At 36.0% G+C, this 21,362-nt stretch overlaps 2 protein-coding genes across 2 annotated transcripts in view; one reads left to right on the forward strand and one right to left on the reverse strand.

The window, feature by feature from the left end:
• The window catches only part of LOC123537785 (tyrosine-protein phosphatase non-receptor type 23-like), a 50,600-nt gene extending 47,502 nt beyond the window's left edge, over positions 1-3,098 (reverse strand). Inside the window, exon 1 of the mRNA XM_053530765.1 lies at positions 2,992-3,098. Within this exon, the coding sequence (XP_053386740.1) occupies positions 2,992-3,078 (87 nt within the window). The 5' untranslated portion in view covers positions 3,079-3,098. The remainder of the gene's footprint in view (positions 1-2,991) is intronic.
• LOC123537786 (rab3 GTPase-activating protein catalytic subunit-like) overlaps positions 3,062-21,362 on the forward strand; it is a 62,015-nt gene continuing 43,714 nt past the window's right edge. The window contains exons 1-8 of the mRNA XM_053530677.1: positions 3,062-3,151; positions 10,704-10,756; positions 11,133-11,208; positions 12,151-12,310; positions 12,808-12,886; positions 14,131-14,250; positions 15,043-15,208; positions 20,444-20,543. Of these exons, the coding sequence (XP_053386652.1) occupies positions 3,137-3,151; positions 10,704-10,756; positions 11,133-11,208; positions 12,151-12,310; positions 12,808-12,886; positions 14,131-14,250; positions 15,043-15,208; positions 20,444-20,543 (769 nt within the window). The 5' untranslated portion in view covers positions 3,062-3,136. The remainder of the gene's footprint in view (positions 3,152-10,703; positions 10,757-11,132; positions 11,209-12,150; positions 12,311-12,807; positions 12,887-14,130; positions 14,251-15,042; positions 15,209-20,443; positions 20,544-21,362) is intronic.

Genomic DNA, 21,362 nt, shown 5'->3' on the forward strand with positions numbered 1-21,362 from the left:
GTCACTGATCCCCTAGATTGCAGTCTAAGTGCCTGGCTACCAGACACACCAAGTGCTTAGCTTCTAGATATGCTAGGTACCTGGCCACCAGACACAGGGTGTATGCCAACCAGCCAATTAGGTGCCTGGCTACTAGAAAAACTTGGTACCTAGTTACAAGACACACTAGGTGCCTGGTTACTAGACAAACTTAGTGCCTGGTTACCAGACACTAGCTGCCTGGTTACTTTAAAAATTTGGTGCCTGGTTACCAGACACACCAGCTACCTGGTTACCATTCAAATTGTGCCTGGTTACCAGACACTAGCTGACTGGTTACTTTACAATTACAAACAAGGTGCTTAGTTACCAGACACATTTCCACTGTCTATAACGTCAATCTATCAGGATTTTTTTTTTATCTGAAATCTGAAAAATGTCAGACTGATTCATATGTAAGTTTAAATATATGGTAAGTATTATCATAGTGGTAATATGATAAAGTCCAAAAAATGGAGAATAACTTAAGAAAAATTAATCACTCATAAAAGTCCTGACTGTAGTATGCTATGTCCCCTTCATGTTTATGATGCATGTATTATTTGATCCTTTTGGAACCTGAATGAAATCTTAAAAGAATTCATTTCTTCAATATTTCCTATAAATAAGGCATTGAATTTTATAAAATATGTAAAGAAATACAAAGAAATGAAACTGATCATAAAGGATAACATAGTATCATGATAAAAATGTCACCACAGATCAACATCACACTATTCACAGGTCTCTATGGCTGGACAAATATAGCTGCTGCATTATCTACATGCAGTGATTTGACCGATATTTCTGCTATTTGAAATTCTTTACATACATATTAACCAAATATCCTAAACTTCTGATTTAAATTCTGATTTAAATTTTCTAAAATTTGCCTATGAGAATAAAAAAAAAATGGAAAGTTAGTCCACACACCATTTTTCCAAGTTACTTGAGCCCGGCATGGCAATGAATACGCCTGGGCATTCCAGGACCCTTGCTCTTTCTCCCTATATTGCAGATTTTATCATTTTCATTGCCAAGCTCAATTCAATCCACTTTAGTTGGTTGAAAAAATGGCACACACTTTTTTTCATTATCACAGGGGTCTAGCTTTAATGTCCAATTTTTTGGGAGAAGTCACTTCTCCCTCAAGCTGATTTAGGGAGAAGAGGGGAGACTTTAGGGAGAAGTGGGAAGACTTTTCCTACCGCAATGATGTTGAGTGATTCGAAAGGCGGCTGTAATTTTCTTGTTTCTTGATAAAAAGTATTGATGTGACCATTCATTTTCTTAGTTAGATCATTTCCCATACAGTTGTTATTGTCGTTTTGTTAAAGTCGTTTTCAATATTCAAGCCGATTCTGTAAATTTTATGTAACCCGCCGAATTTTGGTTATATCTTGTATGAAGTGTTTATTATTAACACCTAGTCATTCACCGAGGAATGTCAGTATCTAACTCGAATAAAATTGAAAGTAAACTGTGTAAACTAGAAATACATATTCAAATAAATTCATCGATGGAAGTCAATTTATAAACATAGTCAATACATTACATGTCGTTCTTTTATCATAGATAACAAATAATTGTGTACACCATATTCCAATTAATCGCATGGTTAATCAGCAGTTTCTTTAAAAAACATTGCTTTTTGCACTCGAACAGGTTGACAATTAAAAACGAAGTGTCAAAGACATAAACACGACGCTAATTGGCTGAACACAATCAGCGCGGTATATCGGATAATTTGATTCGCTTTCACACTTCCCTGGAAAATCTCGCAAGTACCTGAAGTAGGCGAAGCTGAAATTATGCTACCGGCGTGTGTTTGTGTATTCGGCACTCGTTATGACACTGTGCAAATTGTCAACAGTCCGGGTAGCACTTATTAGCGAATCGGGTAACTTGCATTTCACTTTGAGGTTAGACTTGCGCGAAGTTTGAAGTTCTAGAGCACCTAATTTGCTCAAGTCGCCCACTCGCGAGATCCCTGTACCATCGGCAAAGTCTGTGTATTTTAAAAAAGCATTTAAATAGCAAAATGTTAGGGTTTTTTTTTAAACTATATTATATATAAAGAATTTCAAACAGAAGAAATAACAGTCAAATCATGTCAGGTAGTCAACACGATGTTCATCAGCTGCAAAGTACCTATTGACCATATCGTCATTATAGGATAAATCCCGTTCTCCGGTATTTCCGTAAATAGGGTCAAGGGGGCTGGCGAGATTAACCGATATAAAGACCGTGTTCAATATTTGCGATTATTTTTGCCAGAAGATAAGGATTTAGGAAAGTTCTTACTTTCTCACAATGGAATACTATTCTACGACCTCGGCAACAATTTTTTTTCAAAAATAATCTGTTTACCTTGAAAAATGCAAATAATTTCACACCTTCGGTATCGAGCCACGGAAGCAGCAGTGTAGAATAAAAGATAAAATTTCAAAAATAAAGTGAACCTTGAGGATATTTTTGCTACGTCTTAATTACAACAATGTTTTGTGATAATCTGCAATACTTTTTTTATTCATTTTCTTTGTTTAAAACTTGAATAAAAGGATAATCTAAACTCTACCGCCATATAGCGTAATGGCCGATACCCCCCTCACCGTAAAACTGGGAATGGGCATTTATTGGTGGTTAATACAGGAAAACGGGATTTATTCTATAATGTCGATATCGAGAATGGCCAGTATCAGATGAGTATGACTCATCAAACTTAAAAAGTAATCATTATAAGAGAATTATAATTCTTAATTTTACATCTTCCTCAACTTGCAATACAGTTCTTCAAAAAACAGTACTACAGACTAACCAGTTACATAAATTAGTAACATACATTATTTGACAGCTTTTTGTTTACAAAATTACCTCCCTTGAAATAGTCAACACCCAAACAACAACATGACATACTGACAGGTCTGGATTGAGACCTTGCCGTTTTGTTATCTTCATTAGTCATTCACTTACGTTTTTAAGTGTTGGGCCAAATTCTACATATTCAGGACTGTGTTTTAATTCAAAAGAAAGCATCGGCATCCGTGGAACAGCTTCCATTTTATTTTTTAAACGGTGGTATTGGCATGACACGTCGTGAAAGTTGCGATTCTGGAAAATGGCAGCTGATGATGTAAATTATATGTTTCTTGTTTTTAATTGATTGATTTAATTGTTGCTAGAGTTCATATTTATCTATCAGCTTAACTTAATGATTTTTTTTATTATGGATAAGGTGGTTGTTTGTTGGTTGTTTGTTTATTTACTACGTGACGCGAGTAATGAAGAAAAGGGAGATAATTTGTAAACAAAAAAATTCTGTCAAGGCTTTATACTATAAAAGAAATTGTTCTTTATTTCATATAAAATTCAGCTACTTAAGATCAATTTTGATGCAGTTTCTAGATTTTCACTCCAGTGTAGACTTATTTTCACAAGATATCTATACATTTGCTTCAAGAAAGGAAGTGTCTAGGGGTACGGATCTGTACCTCTAGAATCTGATTCTAGAGGTACAGATCCGTACCTCTAGACAAGCCTGTTAGAGGTTTTCTAGGGATACGGACCTCCATTTTTCTAGAGATTAATGGTCATTTACGTTTCAAATTTTGTTGAAAATGAAATAACAAATAAGACTTCATCAGTATTCACCTAAAACTTGGATCTAAATGGTTAACAGATAACAGCGTCCATCCAGTTTGTTTCATTTTCTTTCGGAACGTAAATAACCGAGGAACACCAAATAAATTACGAGGATTCGAACTGGCAGAAAAAAAGATATAAAGATTAAACAAAATAATGTTAAATATGTTGGGAAAAAACTATTTTAATTGATAATTAACCCTAAGTGTATTTATGTTTTTCACACATTTGGTAGCCGTTACGAGATACAAGGGACAATTTCTCAAACAGTTTCTTTTACTTAATGTCGCTTAATTGATTATTAAACAATCAGTTCCGTGCCGATTATTATTATACCTTGTTAAATAACAAAATAAATAGGAGCATATTATTATGCCTAATTTTTTGTATTTGTTGAATTTCAAACAGAATGCATTTAAGGGATAGATTCATTCATTAATCTAGCTGTTATCAACAGTTTTAATCGGCACGGAACAGTGTATTCATTTGGAGTTCCTTGGTTGTTTAGGTTTTGAAAAAGAAGGTAAACAATCGGGTGAATGCTGGTATCTTTAAACCAATTATATCCAAGTTTTAAGCGAAGACTGGTTAAGTCTTATTTTTTATTTCATTTTCAACAAAATTTAAAATATAAATAACCCTAAATCTTCAGAAAAAGGAGGTCCGTACCCCTAGAAAACCCCTAACAGGCTTGTCTAGAGGTACGGATCCGTACATCTAGAATCAGATTTTAGAGGTACGGATCCGTACCCCTAGACACTTCCTTCAAGAAAACTAAAAGAAAAAGGGGTGTTGAATAGAATGCAGTGAAATGCAAGTCAACTAAAGTCACGTACCCTCATATTGCCGCATTTCCAGGGGTGTGGAATTCCTATGTCCGACTTGTCTGACTTTGGCTTTTTTGCCAATGGACAAGTAGATTCTTTCATCCTGTTTATCCTTGGACAAGTGAAAATTTCTGCCAAAAAATAAAAATAATTTCCAGTAATGCAGTATCACAATATTATTCTGAATATAAATCGATTCAGTCAATTATTCAAAAGCACAGCAAAATTCCCGATCAAATTTAGTAAGTTAACTGATATATTTAATAAATGTCTGCCTGGAAATTTCCTCGCGCTGATTGGCTGTTGCCGCGGAAAAACTATGGCAGTGTTATAATAAATATCTGAGCAGAAAATCCATTTCTCTTTAGAAGATAAGTGATGACTCGAAAGGGTTGTTTTGGCACGACTTGGTCAAAAGAGTCTAAAAATATTACAGCAACGTATTTGTCTCTTTCAGGAAAGCTGGCTTAATGAATTCAGATGAAAACAACATTCTCATGTGTCAAGTATGCAGGTTGTCCTGGCTACCATAACTTAATAATTAAATTGAGGCAATTCTTATATTCTGATGGTTGCGCCCATTCAAAACAGCATAATATAAAATTTCTGAAGCTGAATTGTTTAAGCTAGTATATAGGATGTTTCCACAAATTGCAGACAAATCTTCCATCCTGTACACAGGAGAAACAGTTGAAAGTTTGTCCAGAACACCTATATATTTTTTCCATAGACAAATAGATTTAGTCTTCAGACAAGTAGATTTTTCAGCCCAACTTGTCCGTGGACAAGTGAAAAATTAAACGCCCTACTTTTGTTTTCAACTATACAACTCTAGCGAATGTAAGCAAAAGGTTTAAAGCTATAAAACTCTTAGCATCCCATTATGCTTATCAGGTCATGATCAGACTAAAAGAGAATTTGATTAAACACAGATTGCTACTTATTTCACTGTATAGGTCACTTTGTGAGAACAGCAAAAAGACTTTTTTTGAATAACTTACCTGAGTTAACCTGAGTTAACATATATTTTATAACTAATACAGGTTATAAAATGCTTGAAAAAGTAACTGAAATAGGTAACATAACTTAAAACAGTTACACCCCTGACTATTTACTCGCAAATGTGCTAAAAATGGAAAAATTAGGACCTATTTATGAAAGACTTTTTTGGGGACATCACAAAAGCACATTTTTGACCGAATTACTGCTATATAACCTCAAATTGAAATACAGAGGGCAGGCCTGCAGGGATTTTTAAGGCTGATTTTGGGGCCCATCCGAATATGGGCCCCATCCCAATTGCAAAAATTTGCTTATTTTCCCAATTCTTAGGTTTAAATTTCCCAAAATTTTACTGACCGTTGAGTGTCTGCGAGTTTCTCACTGAAGAAATACCAGAAAATTTAGTAGACACTTTCAAAAGACAAAAAATATAAAACAAAAGACTTGTAATATGACATCAAACAATAACAATGCTGAAATAAAGGTTGTATGATGGTAAAACTTATTTTTTGTATTTCCCAATTTTCAGGTTTTACGCATCATTTTTCCCAACTGAATGGGCCCTGGGCTCCATTTTCTAAGCGGTAAAAAAATCCCTGGCCTGTAATTTAGCAGTATTGTAGATAATGAAATGGCACTCATTTACTGGAAATAGACAGACATGCATTTATGTGGAGAGTCTTTGTGTAATGACATAATTATGCCTGTACCATTTGAGAGATGGGTTGGCAGTGTGCAAATGGGGTATTCTGCAAATGAATGAATAACTGACCTATTGAGAAATAAGCCTCAAACAGTGCAAGTGTCAAGTGCAGTAACAGTTTAAGGCATGTATAGCATGTAAGGCTTATTATCTCTGTAGGTGCACTTGATTGTGTATGCCGTATTGACCCGGTACACCAATTTGCACATTTTTAGCTCACCTGTCACAAAGTGACAAGGTGAGCTTTTCTGATCGCGCGGTGTCCGTCGTCCGTGCGTGCGTCCGTAAACTTTTGCTTGTGACCACTCTAGAGGTCACATTTTTCACGGGATCTTTATGAAAGTTGGTCAGAATGTTCATCTTGATGATATCTAGGTCAAGTTCTAAACTGGGTCACGTGCCATCAAAAACTAGGTCAGTAGATCTAAAAATAGAAAAACCTTGTGACCTCTCTAGAGGCCATATATTACACAAGATCTTCATGAAAATTGGTCAGAATGTTCATCTTGATGATATCTAGGTCAAGTTCGAAACTGGGTCACGTGCCATAAAAAAATAGGTCAGTAGATCTAAAAATAGAAAAACCTTGTGACCTCTCTAGAGGCCATATATTTCACAAAATCTTCATGAAAATTGGTCAGAATGTTCATCTTGATGATATCTAGGTCAAGTTCGAAACTGGGTCACGTGCGGTCAAAAACTAGGTCAGTAGGTCTAAAAATAGAAAAACCTTGTGACCTCTCTAGAGGCCATATATATCACAAGATCTTCATGAAAATTGGTCAGAACGTTCACCTTGATGATATCTAGGTCAAGTTCGAAACTGGGTCACGTGCCATCAAAAACTAGGTCAGTAGGTCTAAAAATAGAAAAACCTTGTGACCTCTCTAGAGGCCATATATTTCACAAGATCTTCATGAAAATTGGTCAGAACGTTCACCTTGAAGATATCTAGGTCAAGTTTGAAACTGGGTCACGTGCCTTCAAAAACTAGGTCAGTAGGTCAGATAATAGAAAAACCTTGTGACCTCTCTAGAGGCCATATTTTTCATGGGATCTGTATGAAAGTTGGTCTGAATGTTCATCTTGATGATATCTAGGTCAGTTTCGAAACTGGGTCACGTGTGGTCAAAAACTAGGTCAGTAGGTCTAAAAATAGAAAAACCTTGTGACCTCTCTAGAGGCCATATGTTTCATGAGATCTTCATGAAAATTGGTAAGAATGTTCACCTTGATGATATCTAGGTCAAGTTCGAAAATGGGTCACGTGCCATCAAAAACTAGGTTAGTAGGTCAAATAATAGAAAAACCTTGTGACCTCTCTAGAGGCCATATTTTTTATGGGATCTGTATGAAAGATGGTCTGAATGTTCATCTTTATGATATCTAGGTCAAGTTTGAAAGTGGGTCACGTACCATCAAAAACTAGGTCAGTAGGTCAAATAATAGAAAAACCTTGTGACCTCTCTAAAGGCCATATTTTTCATGGGATCTGTATGAAAATTGGTCAGAATGTTCATCTTGATGATATCTAGGTCAAGTTTGAAACAGGGTCATGTGCGGTCAAAAACTAGGTCAATAGATCTAAAAATAGAAAAACCTTGTGACCTCTCTAGAGGCCATACTTATGAATGGGTCTCCATAAAAATTGGTCAGAATGTTCACCTTGATGATATCTAGATCAAGTTTGAAACTGGGTCACGTGCCATAAAAAACTAGGTCAGTAGGTCAAATAATAAAAAAAACCTTGTGACCTCTCTAGAGGCCATATTTTTCAATGGATCTTCATGAAAATTGATCTGAATGTTCATCTTGATGAAATCTAGGTCAGTTTTGAAACTGGGTCACGTGCGGTCAAAAACTAGGTCAGTAGTTATAAAAATAGAAAAACCTTGTGACCTCTCTAGAGGCCATATTTTTCATGAGATCTTCATGAAAATTAGTGAGAATGTTCACCTTGATGATATCTAGATAAAGTTCAGAACAGGGTCACGTACCTTCGAAAACTAGGTCAATAGGTCAAATAATAGAAAAACCTTGTGACCTCTCTAGAGACCATATTTTTCAATGGATCTTCATGAAAATTGGTCAGAATTTTTATATTGATAATATCTAGGTCAAGTTCGAAACTGGGTCACATGAGCTCAAAAACTAGATCACTATGTCAAATAATAGAAAAAACGACGTCATACTCAAAACTGGGTCATGTGGGAAGAGGTGAGTGATTCAGGACCATCATGGTCCTCTTGTTTGTCTGATTTCACACTTGCATGTATTCAGTACACTGTTTGGTCACATACCAAAAAACCTGATTGACAAAGCTCTGGGTATTTCTATGTTACATTCACGTCATTAGGATAGATCGGCCTGGTTAATTAGGGCATACATGATGTCCACCTGGTGACATTATTTCCTTTTCCCAGGTCACCTTCATATATTTTTTATGAATATTGGCAAGGTTTTTTCTTAGCTCATCTGACTTTTTGAAAAAAAAGATGAGTTATTGTCATCACTTGATTGGCGTTGGCATTTCCTGGTTAAGTTTTATGTTTAGGTCAGCTATTCTCCTAAACTATCAAAGCTGACAGTAAAAACAGTTGCTTTTAAACTTGCAACACTTGTTCACCATCAATAGCTGACTCCGTACAGCAAGAAACATAATGCCATCCTGCTTTTTGCAAGAATTTTGGCCCCTTTTGGACTTAAAATTTTTCTCCTAAACTATCAAAGGTATTGCTTTAAAACTTGCAACACTTGTTCCCCAACAAAAGCTGACTCTGAACAGCAAGAAACATATTAACTCCATCCTGTTTTTTGCTCGAATTATGGCCCATTTTGGACTTAGAAAATCAGATTTCGTGGTTAAGTTTTGTGTTTAGGTCAGCTTTTCTCCTAAGCTATCAAAACTGTTGCTTTAAAACTTGTAACATTTTCTGCCCATCATAAGCTGACCCTGTACAGCAAAAAAATAACTCCATCCTGCTTTTTACAAGAATTATGGGCCCTTTTAGACTTAGAAAATATCAGATATCTTGGTTTAAAGTTTTGCATTTATGTCAACTCTTCTCCTGAATAGTCAAAGCTATTGCTTTAAAACTTTGACATGTTTGAGATGTTATTCGCCATTAAAAGCTAATTCTGCACAGCAAGGACCATAACTTTACATTGCTTTTTTGCAAGAATTATGGCCCCTTTTGGACTTAGAAAATCAGATTTCATGGTTAAGTTTTGTGTTTTAAGGTCAACTTTTCTCCTAAACTATCAAAACTATTGCTTTAAAACTTGCAACACTTGTTCTCCATCATTAGCTGACTCAGTACAGCAAAAAACATAACTCCATCCTGCTTTTTGCAAGAATTATGGCCCCTTTTGGAGTTAGAAAATCATGGGTATGATAATATTTCTGTTATACAGAGACAGAAAAATTAGACGTGTGTCTGCACCTGCAAGGCGGCGCTCTTGATTTATTCCTTTTTAAAATTTAATTGTATCAAAATTGATTGGAAACCAGTCTTTTTTCACAGTTTCAAAGTGATAGTAATTGATCAGTTTGATGACTCCATGTTATTCACTTCCCCAAAATGGCGTTTCTGCGTCCGTCACTAGGTGAAGCCATGGACATGAGATTTAGAGATAGTGGAAGAGTATAAATACAGTGTGATATTATTACATGCTTGTTGATTATATATCCAAAATAAGTTTTTAAGTCTACTATTCATAGAATAGTAGAGCTATTGGACTCGCTCGTGCGTCCGCGTCAGCATCGCTGTCCCGATTTGGTTAAGGTTTTGTATTTAAGCTGGTATCTCAGTGACCACTTGTGGGAATGAATTGAAACTTCACACACTTATTCACTGTGATAAACTGACTAACATTGCACAGGTTTCATAACTTTTGCTTTTTATAAAGTAATGCCCCTTTTTTGTCTTAGCAGTTTTTGGTTAAGTATTTGAATGTAAGCTGGTATCTCAGAATCCACTTAAAGGAATGGATTGAAACTTCACACACTTGTTCACTGTCATGATCTAACATGCACTGTAAAGGTCCAATAACTTCACTTTGCATTTTTACAAAATTATGCCCCTTTTTCAACTTAGCAGTTTTTGGTTACACTTGTTCACTGTCATGATATGACATGCAGTGCAATAACTCTACTTTGCATTTTACAAAATTATGCCCCTTTTCCAACTAAGCAGTTTTTGGTTAAATTCTTATATGTAAGGTGGTATCTCAGTACCGACTAATGGGAAAGAATTGAAACTTCACACACTTGTCCACTGTCGTGAGCTAATAAGCACTGTGCAGTTTCCATAACCCTGTTTTGCATTTTTACAAAATTATGCCCTTTTTTGACCTGTATTCATATCAATTGACAAGGCTTTTGAATAGTCGAGTGTTGACAGACCTTGTTGTATATCTAGTTGTCATAACTGACAAAAAATGTCCTGTTAAGTCTGAAAAAGTTACTACAATGGTAAAAGTATTTAATTACTGCTTTAATATATTTCTAGGATGCTGAGGTGTTTGAGATCACAGATTTCACAACAGCATCAGAATGGGAAAGGTAAATTTGTCACATTGCAGTTCTGTTTTATATTCTACAGCAGCTTCAGTATGGGAACAGAAACTTAATCCATTGGCAGTTTTGTTAAATGTTTAGACAATGTCCTTAGTCCGAACCATTCCTTTGCCATTAGTACAGGTATTCCATGGGAGGCAATACTTCGATTTAGTAAATACAGCAAACTTTTTCAGCATCAGTGCAGGCCAAAGGGAAGTTCATTGACCTAAAAACCATTTTATTTTCTGTTGGGGAAAAATATTATTCAAAAATGTAGTTGATGTATCATTTTAGGTAACTTACATTAACCTGATACAAATTTGATCCTTAAGTATTTTCTTGTTATAAGTATAATCAGATTTTTTTTTTTGTATTTCAGATTTATATCTCGAGTAGAAGAGATACTACATGAATGGAAACTGGTGAGCTCTCCACCTAGACTGCCAGCTCCAAAGGTAAATTGTTTATTTACAATATTGGTTATTTAACAATAATCTGTAAACCAGTCTCAGACTTCCAGTATTTGATTGGTTGATTTTGAGCACAACTTCAAAATTTACCAATGACATTGCTGCATTCTCAGACTGGTCCTCAAAGTCGTGTTTTATAACCTGAGAGCCAGATAAGAGGCAAATGAACTATATCAGTATTTATTGTGTTAAAGGAGTACCGGTATTCAGATTTGAAATACTGACTTTTGCTACTTTTCTGTAAGTTAAGAGTTTAAAGTTTTACTAGAGATGTTTATATGCATGACCTAAAAATACTTGCAAGTAAATACTGAAATAAAAAGCATTTACATTAATTTAAAACTGGTATAGATTGAATCTACTGAATGTATTGGAAGAGCTCTTTAACAGATGCTTATATTGTGGGATATGGGTAGAGTGTCTGACTGCAAACTTAAAGGTGATGGTTTCAAATCCCAGCGAGACAGGAATTAGGCTGCAGTGTCCTCAGTTCCTTACTTAGCAACCAGCATTATGGTACTGGCAGGTACAGGCACTAGTCAGTACTGGTACAAGTAGATGCTAATACTGGTCCTTAGAGGCACAAATTGGTACTTGTACTAGTAGTTACTGGTACTGGTCAGTAAGTCCTGGTACTGGTCAGTACTGGTACTGGAAGGCACTGATACTTGTCAGTACAGGTGCTTTAGTAGGTACTGGTACAAGATGTATTGGTATGATCTGGTACTAGAAGGTACTGGTCAGAAATCCAGGAAGCAGTCATTGAGCATGGGTAACATTTAATAAATTGTTAGAACTTTCTCTATAATTGATGTAAAAGTAATAGTTTTAGAATAACAAGTTCTGTTGTTACGATGAAACAGTCTCAATTTTTACTCTTCTTTGTATTGTTTTAAGTTATCAGCTGATTTTTATTGAACATTTTAGGAAGCTTACACAAATGGCACATGGGAAGAAAAGACAGAAGAGCTGACATTTGCCAATTTCAAGTTCTCTCTAACACACAGTTGGTTAAAATCAAAGGATGAAAAGACTGAGAAGTCTGCAGAGAAAGAGAGTGGAGAGGAAGATGATGACAATGATAGAGGTATAGGAAAATTGATGGTTAAAAAGGTCAAATTAAAAAAAAAGACAGAATCTGATACAGCATAGGGATTGGAAAGGTCAGTTTGATAAAAAGACCTGATAAAAAAGATCTAAGAAACAACAAGGGTCAAAATGATCAGACTGAATTTGAATTTACCATGACATTTACTGTGGCCTTGTTGTCATGGATGCACTGAGATGGTTAGAAAATATGTCACTGTTTTTAAAGTTGGGCTTAAGGAAAAGTTTCAGTCTCTTAAAAGATGAGGCAAAGAAGACCAAAATTTTATTCTCATTTACCAGAAGTCTACCCTGATTTGTCTTAGGACTATTTTGAAGAGCGACTGTAATTTAAAAACAAGTTGTTTTTGAACTGCCATCATCTACTTGCAGTTGTGTCACTTGTTGTTCACTGTTATTATAAGCTGGAATCTTTTTGTGTTGTATTTGGTTTATTTATAAAAATTATGATTGTATTTTGCTTTTGATAAATTTCAGAGATAACCCCAACTGTGTATGGAGATTTAATGAACATGGACAATGATTTCCCATCCAGAGCACATTGTATATGTAGATGGTAAGTTACTGTATCATTTGCATAGGACTAATTCCTGTTGATTTCTTGGTTTCGTCATTCCACAAAAATGAATCCAAATGTACTTATAAAATTCCTATGTGAGATCCTTGAAATCATGTCCCCACACTTTGCTGTTTTGGTAAAAAATTTATTTGCAGTATGGCATTTTTCAGAAAATGATATCATCTTACATTAAGAAAATATCTATAATATAGTTTGTTTGATTTTATGTAGTTCTTAGAGAAATGATGTTGAAAATGTAGCATTTTGCCTGTAAGGATTATGAAGTGGATTTGCTCTGTTCTCTTCCCAGATATGATATATTCACAGTCTAGTGGGTTCAGGCATCTAGATATCGCATGTTCATAGTCTAGTTGTGTTAGTCATTCAGATATCACATGTCTAGTGGTATAACACTTCTAGGTATCACTTGTTCACTGTCTAGTGGGGTTAGCTTTCAAGATAGCACGTGTTCACATTCTAGTGGTGTTAGGCTTCCAGATCCTGCGTGTTCACAGTCCAGTGGGGTCAGGCTTCCAGATATCACATGTTTACAGTGTATTGGTGTTAGGCTTCCAGGTATATAATGTTCACTGTTCAGTAGTGTTAGACTTCCAGATATCATATTTTCACTGTCTGGTGGGGATAGGATTCCATTAACACATGTTCACTGTCTATTGGGGTTTGGCTTCTAGATTTGACATGTTCACAGTCTAGTGGGGTTAAGCTTCTAGATATCACATATTCGCAGTCTAGTGGGACTAGGCTTTCAGATAGTGCATGTTCACAGTCTAGTTGAGTTAGGCTTCCAGATAGTCTAGGTTTCCAGACAAGACTTTGTGACACTGAATCCTGCCAACAACACTGAAACAGTTCCTTGTTTTTCTGTTGCAGGTATAGACTACAAGACTTTGTGACACTGAGTCCTGCCAACAACACTGACACTGAGTCCTGCCAACAACACTGAAACAGTTCCTTGTTTTTCTGTTGCAGGTATAGACTACAAGACTTTGTGACACTGAGTCCTGCCAACAACACTGAAACAGTTCCTTGTTTTTCTGATGCAGGTATGGACGACAAGACTTTGTGACACTGAGTCTTGCCAACAACACTGAAACAGTTCCTTGTTTTTCTGTTGCAGGTATGGACTACAAGACTTTGTGATACTGAGTCCTGCCAACAAGACTTTGTGTTACTGAGTCCTGCCAACAATACTGAAACAATTCTATGTTTTTCTCTTACAGGTATGGACTACAAGACTTTGTGACACTGAGTCCTGGCAACAATACTGAAGCAGTTCTAGGAGAAAGTAAAGCCAAACTGTTACTGTCTTCTGTAAACATTGCATTAACAGATGCAGGATGGTAAGATATGGCTCATGTCATTAAATAAATCATTACTCGTTGACCTTGTATTTGCTCTGTAAGATTTGTTTGAAAACTCAAAGTAACTTGAATATTTTGCTAATCCTCATAACTTAAAGGATCAGTATTGTACTGTAGTCATAACTGAAAGGAAGAGAATCTTTCTTTATTATAATATGGTGTCATTTATTTGGATTGCCAAATACATATAAGATAGAATAAGATAAGATAAGATATTATTATTCTATTACATGTTTACATATTGAAGTCTGATTTTTTACATAAACCTCTGTGTCATGGCCTTTCCTGCAAGTTGCATTTATAATGATTGTATAGTAAATTGATATTAAACTTTCCAACTTAGCTCAATAGGGAGAGCGCAGTTCTACAGATCACGGAGTCATGAGTTCGATCCCCAGGCAGGGCTACTGTTCTTCGTGACGATTTGATAAAAGGTATTGTGTCTGAAATCATTCATCCTCTAACTCTGATTCATTTGGGGAAGTTGTAGATATTGCAGTAACTTGTGGAGAACAGGTTTGAACTGGTACAGAATCTTGTAACACTGATAAGGTCAGCTTCCCGCCATTACATAAATAAAATTCTGTTGAAAAGTGGCATTTAACCCAAAACAAAAAGATTAATATTAATAGCCCAGATTGGCCAGGAGGAAAGTTAAGACTCCCAAATTGGAGTTGAGAATGATGTTATTGTGTTTTATAGTTAAGCCCTAGACAAACATGCCATTTCTCAACCTTCAAAGTATTCTAAATTTAAAGTGTTTTTTTATAGCTGTGTACCAATTTTTGTACAAATACACCAGAAGTGGAGACGGTTATACCAAGGAACCTGTGTGTTGCCAGGCTCTAACATAGAATTTGGTATGGTACATTTAAAGAGGACTCCAGCCCAGTATAATCATCTAGCTGGACTACTGGATGTCTTTAAGTCTAAACTGGTAAGTATAGTAATTATAATAATTATATAGGTACATGTATATAGAATCATTACAATCGTGTAGTTTGTATGTTTCAATACATTTAGTGCCAATAGACCTACAGTGCTCTTGTGTTTAATTTGTTATTGTAAGGACACATTTGAAGTCATATTGTGACTTTCCAGATTTTAATTGGGAAGGCAGACCCTCTGTTGTTGTTTTTTCAGGCATGGTTGGTTACCTGGAAATAACTACCAACCTTCAATAAAACAGCTGGATGGCTTCCTTACATGAGACAATTCTACTTCACTGTAGAGATAATACACATTTTTAGCTCGACTATTTGAAGAATAGTCTAGCTATTCTACTCACCCTGGCGTCGGCGTCGGCGTCACACCTTGGTAAAGTTTTTGCATGCAAGTACATACAGCTATCATTTAAAGGCATATAGCTTTGAAACCTATTTATTCCTTTTCTAGGTCAATTACCAACCTCACTGGGTCAAGTTCCATAACTCTAACATGTATTTTGAGCAAATTATGCCCCCTTTTGGACTTAGAAAATTCTGGTTAAAGTTTTACATGCAAGTTACTATCTCCAAAACTAATGCAGATATTGAATTGAAACTTCACATGTGCCTTCGGGGTTATAAAACTAGTTGATAGCACCAAGTCCCATAACTCTGACCTTCATTTTGGCCAAATTATGTCCCCTTTTGGACTTAGAAAATTTTGGTTAAAGTTTTGTGTGCAAGTACATACAGCTATTACTAAAAGGCATATAGATTTGAAACTTATTTTTTCTTTTTCTAGATCAATTACCTACCTCACTGGGTCGAGTCCAATAACTCTGACATGTATTTTGGGCAAATTATGCCCCCTTTTGGACTTAGAAAATTCTGGTTAAAGTTTTGCGTGCAAGTACATACAGCTATTACTAAAAGGCATATAGATTTGAAACTTATTTTTTCTTTTTCTAGATCAATTACCTACCTCACTGGGTCAAGTCCCATAACTCTGACATGTATTTTGGCCAAATTATGTCCCCTTTTTGACTTAGAAAATTCTGGTTAAAGTGTTGCGTGCAAGTACATACAGCTATTACTAAAAGGCATATAGATTTGAAACTTATTTTTTCTTTTTCTAGATCAATTACCTACCTCACTGGGTCAAGTCCCATAACTCTGACATGTATTTTGGGCAAATTATGCCCCCTTTTGGACTTAGAAAATCCTGGTTAAAGTTTTACATGCAAGTAACTATCTCCAAAACTACTACAGATATTAAATTGAAACTTCACACGTGTCTTCGGGGTTATAAAACTAGTTGATAGCACCAAGTCCCATAACTCTGACATGTATTTTGGGCAAATTATGCCCCTTTTGGACTTAGAAAATCCTGGTTAAAGTTTTGCGTGCAAGTACATACAGCTATTACCAAAAGGCATATAGCTTTGAAACCTATTTATTCTTTTTCTAGGTCAATTACCAACCTCACTGGGTCAAGTTCCATAACTCTTAACATGTATTTTGAGCAAATTCTTTCCCCCTTTTGGACTTAGAAAATTCTGGTTAAAGTTTTACATACAAGTTACTATCCCCAAAACTAATGCAGATATTGAATTGAAACTTAACATGTTTCTTCGGGGTTATAAAACTAGTTGATAACATCAAGTCCCATAACTCTGATATGTATTTTGGTCAAATTATGTCCCCTTTCTAACTTAAAACTCTTTTGATATTTCACATTTTGGGTAATAATTTCCTGCTTCTGTGACAATATTTCGAATAGTCGAGCTTGGCTGTCTTACGGACAGCTCTTGTTTGTGTATTAATGTCTGCAGAAGCCCGCGGGATTGTGACCGAGACCGAAGGTCGAGGTCACAAACATATCCCAAGGGCTTCTGCAGACGTTAATACACAAAACAAACGTGTATTGTCACTATTCTTGCACAAAAAAACATTACACGACGACTTTATGTATTGATTTCATATGTGATGACTTGACGATTCCAGTACATTTTTAGCTCGACTATTCGAAGAATAGTCTAGCTATTCTACTCACCCTGGCGTCGGCGTCGGCGTCACACCTTGGTTAAGTTTTTGCATGCAAGTACATACAGCCATCAATGAAAGGCATATAGCTTTGAAACTTATTTCTTCTTTTTCTAGGTCAATTACCAACCTCTCTGGGTCAAGTCCCATAACTCTGACATGTATTTTGAGCAAATTATGCCCCCTTTTGGACTTAGAAAATTTTGGTTAAAGTTTTACATGCAAGTTACTATCTCCAAAACTAATGCAGATATTGATTTGAAACTTCACATGTGTCTTCGGGGTTATAAAACTAGTTGATAGCAGCAAGTCCCATAACTCTGACTTTCATTTTGGCCAAATTATGCCCCCTTTTGGACTTAGAAAATTCTGGTTAAAGTTTTGCGTGCAAGTACATACAACTATTTCTAAAAGGCATATAGATTTGAAATTTATTTTTTCTTTTTCTAGATCAATTACCAACCTCACTGGGTCAAGACCCATAACTCTGACATGTATTTTGAGCAAATTATGCCCCCTTTTGGACTTAGAAAATTTTGGTTAAAGTTATACATGCAAGTTATTATCTCCAAAACTAATGCAGATATTGATTTGAAACTTCACATGTGTCTTCGGGGTTATAAAACTAGTTGATAGGATCAAGTCCCATAACTCTGACCTTCATTTTGGCCAAATTATGCCCCCTTTTGGACTTAGCAAATTCTGGTTAAAGTTTTGCGTGCAAGTACATACAGCTATTACTAAAAGGCATATAGATTTGAAACTTATTTTTTCTTTTTCTAGATCAATTACTAACCTCACTGGATCAAGTCCCATAACTCTGGCATGTATTTTGGGCAAATTATGCCCCCTTTTGGACTTAGAAAATTCTGGTTAAAGTTTTACATGCAAGTTTCTATCTCCAAAACTAATGCAGATATTGAATTGAAACTTCTCATGTGCCTTTGGGGTTATAAAACTAGTTGATAGCAGTCCCATAACTGATATGCATTTTGGTCAAATTATTCCCCCTTTTGAACTTAAAACTCTTTTGATATTTAACTTTTTATGCCCCCGAAGGGAGGCATATAGTTTTTGAACCGTCTGTCTGTCTGTCTGTCGGTCTGTCAGTCTGTCCGCAATTTTCGTGTCGGGTCCATATCTTTGTCATCGATGGATGGATATTCAAATAACTTGGCATGAATGTGTACCACAGTAAGAAGACGTGCAGTGCGCAAGACCCAGGTCCGTAGCTCAAAGGCCAAGGTCACACTTAGACGTTAAAGGATAGTGCATTGATGGGCGTGTCCGGTCCATATCTTTTTCATCGATGGATGGATTTTCAAATAACTTGGCATGAATGTGTACCACAGTAAGACAACGTGCAGTGCGCAAGACCCAGGTCCGTAGCTCAAAGGTCACACTTAGACGTTAAAGGATAGTGCATTGATGGGCGTGTCCGGTCCATATCTTTGACATCGATGGATGGATTTTCAAATAACTTGGCATGAATGTGTACCACAGTAAGACGACATGCAGTACGCAAGACCCAGGTCCGTAGCTCAAAGGTCAAGGTCACACTTAGACGTTAAAGGATAGTGCATTGATGGGCGTGTCCGGTCCATATCTTTGTCATCGATGGATGGATTTTCAAATAACTTGGCATGAATGTGTACCACAGTAAGACGACGTGTCACACGCAAGACCCAGGTCCGTAGCTCAAAGGTCAAGGTCACACTTAGACGTTAAAGATCATTTTTCATGATAGTGCATTGATGGGCATGTCCGGTCCATATCTTTGTCATTCATGCATGGATTTTAAAATAACTATGCATGAATGTGTGACACAGTAAGACGATGTGTCGCGCGCAAGACCCAGCTCCGTAGGTCAAAGGTCCTAAACTCTAACATCTGCCATAACTATTCATTCAAAGTGCCATCGGGGGCATGTGTCATGCTACGGAGACAGCTCTTGTTTGGGTAATATTTTCCTGCTTCTGGGTCAATATTTCGAATAGTCGAGCTTGGCTGTCTAATGGACAGCTCTTGTTTATTTACCATTCCTTTTGGTTTTGGAAATGGTAAACATGTTTTAAATATCCGTATCCAGGGCCCAGAAATAAACAACACTATCAAAAGCACATCCTGAAGGTTTATAAGCGATTTTTTATCTCTCGTTATTACAAACATAAAATTACCAATAATTGTTCATATCATTTCACAATTTGGTGGACTCCATCACAATTTCAAGAATAATAACTTTACATTCAAGTTATATTGAGTACGGACACAGTTGGAGTACGGATGAGTACGAACGTAGTGTCAAGCTTCCAAGCTGTTTATATAAATTCTTCGAGAAATTAGATAAAAACATACCGACTGATACTTAATACTTACCAAAATCATAAATATGATTCCTAAAAACAAAGAATCGCACAGGTAAACACGCGATTCTTTAACATTCTCGGTTGTCTGCAAATTCTGAATTGACACCGAGTTCTAAAAGTGGAGTAAACAAGGGAAGAAACGAGTACGAACATTGTTGGGGGCAGCGCATTTGGCGTAAGTTACTGATACAGTGAAACATTCTATGGATTAGATTGCATCTTTAATGCTTCAAGAAGAGGTTTTTATTAAAGAAACAAGACGCAGATACCAGATGTCAATCTGCGCAGAAATACGTAAACGTCCCTGGGAAAGCATTTCAGAAATAAAAATCAGGTATTAACAGCACGTGAATTGCCTTGTTTGCGCACGATTTTTCTCCCATTAATACATGGGCGGATCCAGTGAAAAAAGTAGTTTTTATGCAAGAATTGCAGTTTCAGACAGACATTGGTTAGAAACAAGTGACTCGAGTCACTGACCATAACTAGTCTGTTTTGGGCACCTTTGCTCTTGTGTTTTAGTCAGTTGTATATCGTACAGTAGTGAAGTAAATATGGAATCATGTGGTGTAGAATGTGTTGATTGAATTGAAGACGTCACATTTTGACATACGAGTTTGGAAATCAGACTCAGTATGCAACTTTGCCATTGGTCAATTTCAAGACTGACCTGAGAATCAACCATTAATCAAATGCAGGAGTTTGTAGACTGGTCACCAACTTCAGATTTAAATTGTATCATATCATCATGTTATAAAATCAAGGCAGTAGGGATAAGATTTTCATTTTAAGTAACAGAATGTTTTTAGTATAACATTTTTCTATCATTATTACCAGGGTTCTGTTGCTGATCCACGGCCACCAGTGTCTGTTGCTGTCAGGTTCCTTTATGGACTGTATGACTGGGTTAACTCCCCTTGGACACAAGCACTTCCAGGTATATATTAATTGCCTGTACTTTTTGTTCAGGGATTACTTTTATTACTGTTTATCTTGTTGTTGTTTATTTTACATTCTCCCTTTCTCATCTTGCACATTATACTTTACCTGTTAAACATTGTGCTGACTTCCTTAAGTGTTGATAGAAAAATTGGAGAAAATAACAGATACATTTTAGACCTAATTTTTAACCGGTATGGTGGATCCAGGACTAGTTGGTCATCTTGGTAAACGCTTCTATATGTAAAGCCATTTCTTACTCTACTTTTGAATAGTTTAAATTAAAAGGATTTTAACAAATTAAAAGTCTTGGAACCTTAAAGTCTTAGAACTGTTTTAGAATTTAAAGGCTTGGAACCAGTTAGAAATGGATGTCATTGAACCATGCTTGGAACCAATTTAGAATTGAAAATTTTAGAACCAGTTTAGAGTGTACAGTCTTAGAACTACTTTAGAATATAAAGTCTTAGAACCACTTTAGAATTTAAAATCTTAAAATGGCTTTAGAATTTAGTCTTGAAAAAGATAATAGGTAAGAGTAGATTTCTTGGAAGAACAGAACACCACAAACACAGCCTCAGAACCACACATTTGCAAAGTAGGCCCACAGCAAAAAGAAGCTGTAAAGGAAAAATATTACAGACAGGTTGATTCAAAAATCCAACAAGTACATTTTACTTTTATGCAAAATATAGAAAAAATGTGTGTTTGGGGGGCGAGGAGGGGATATATAATATAAAATATTTGAAACCAATTTGGATCATTCTGACTTAAGTTCTCGATCTTCCTAGAAGTTAGATCTGATGACAGCCCATTC

The sequence above is a fragment of the Mercenaria mercenaria genome, chromosome 18 (assembly GCF_021730395.1).
Source record: "Mercenaria mercenaria strain notata chromosome 18, MADL_Memer_1, whole genome shotgun sequence".
NCBI lineage: Eukaryota > Metazoa > Mollusca > Bivalvia > Venerida > Veneridae > Mercenaria > Mercenaria mercenaria.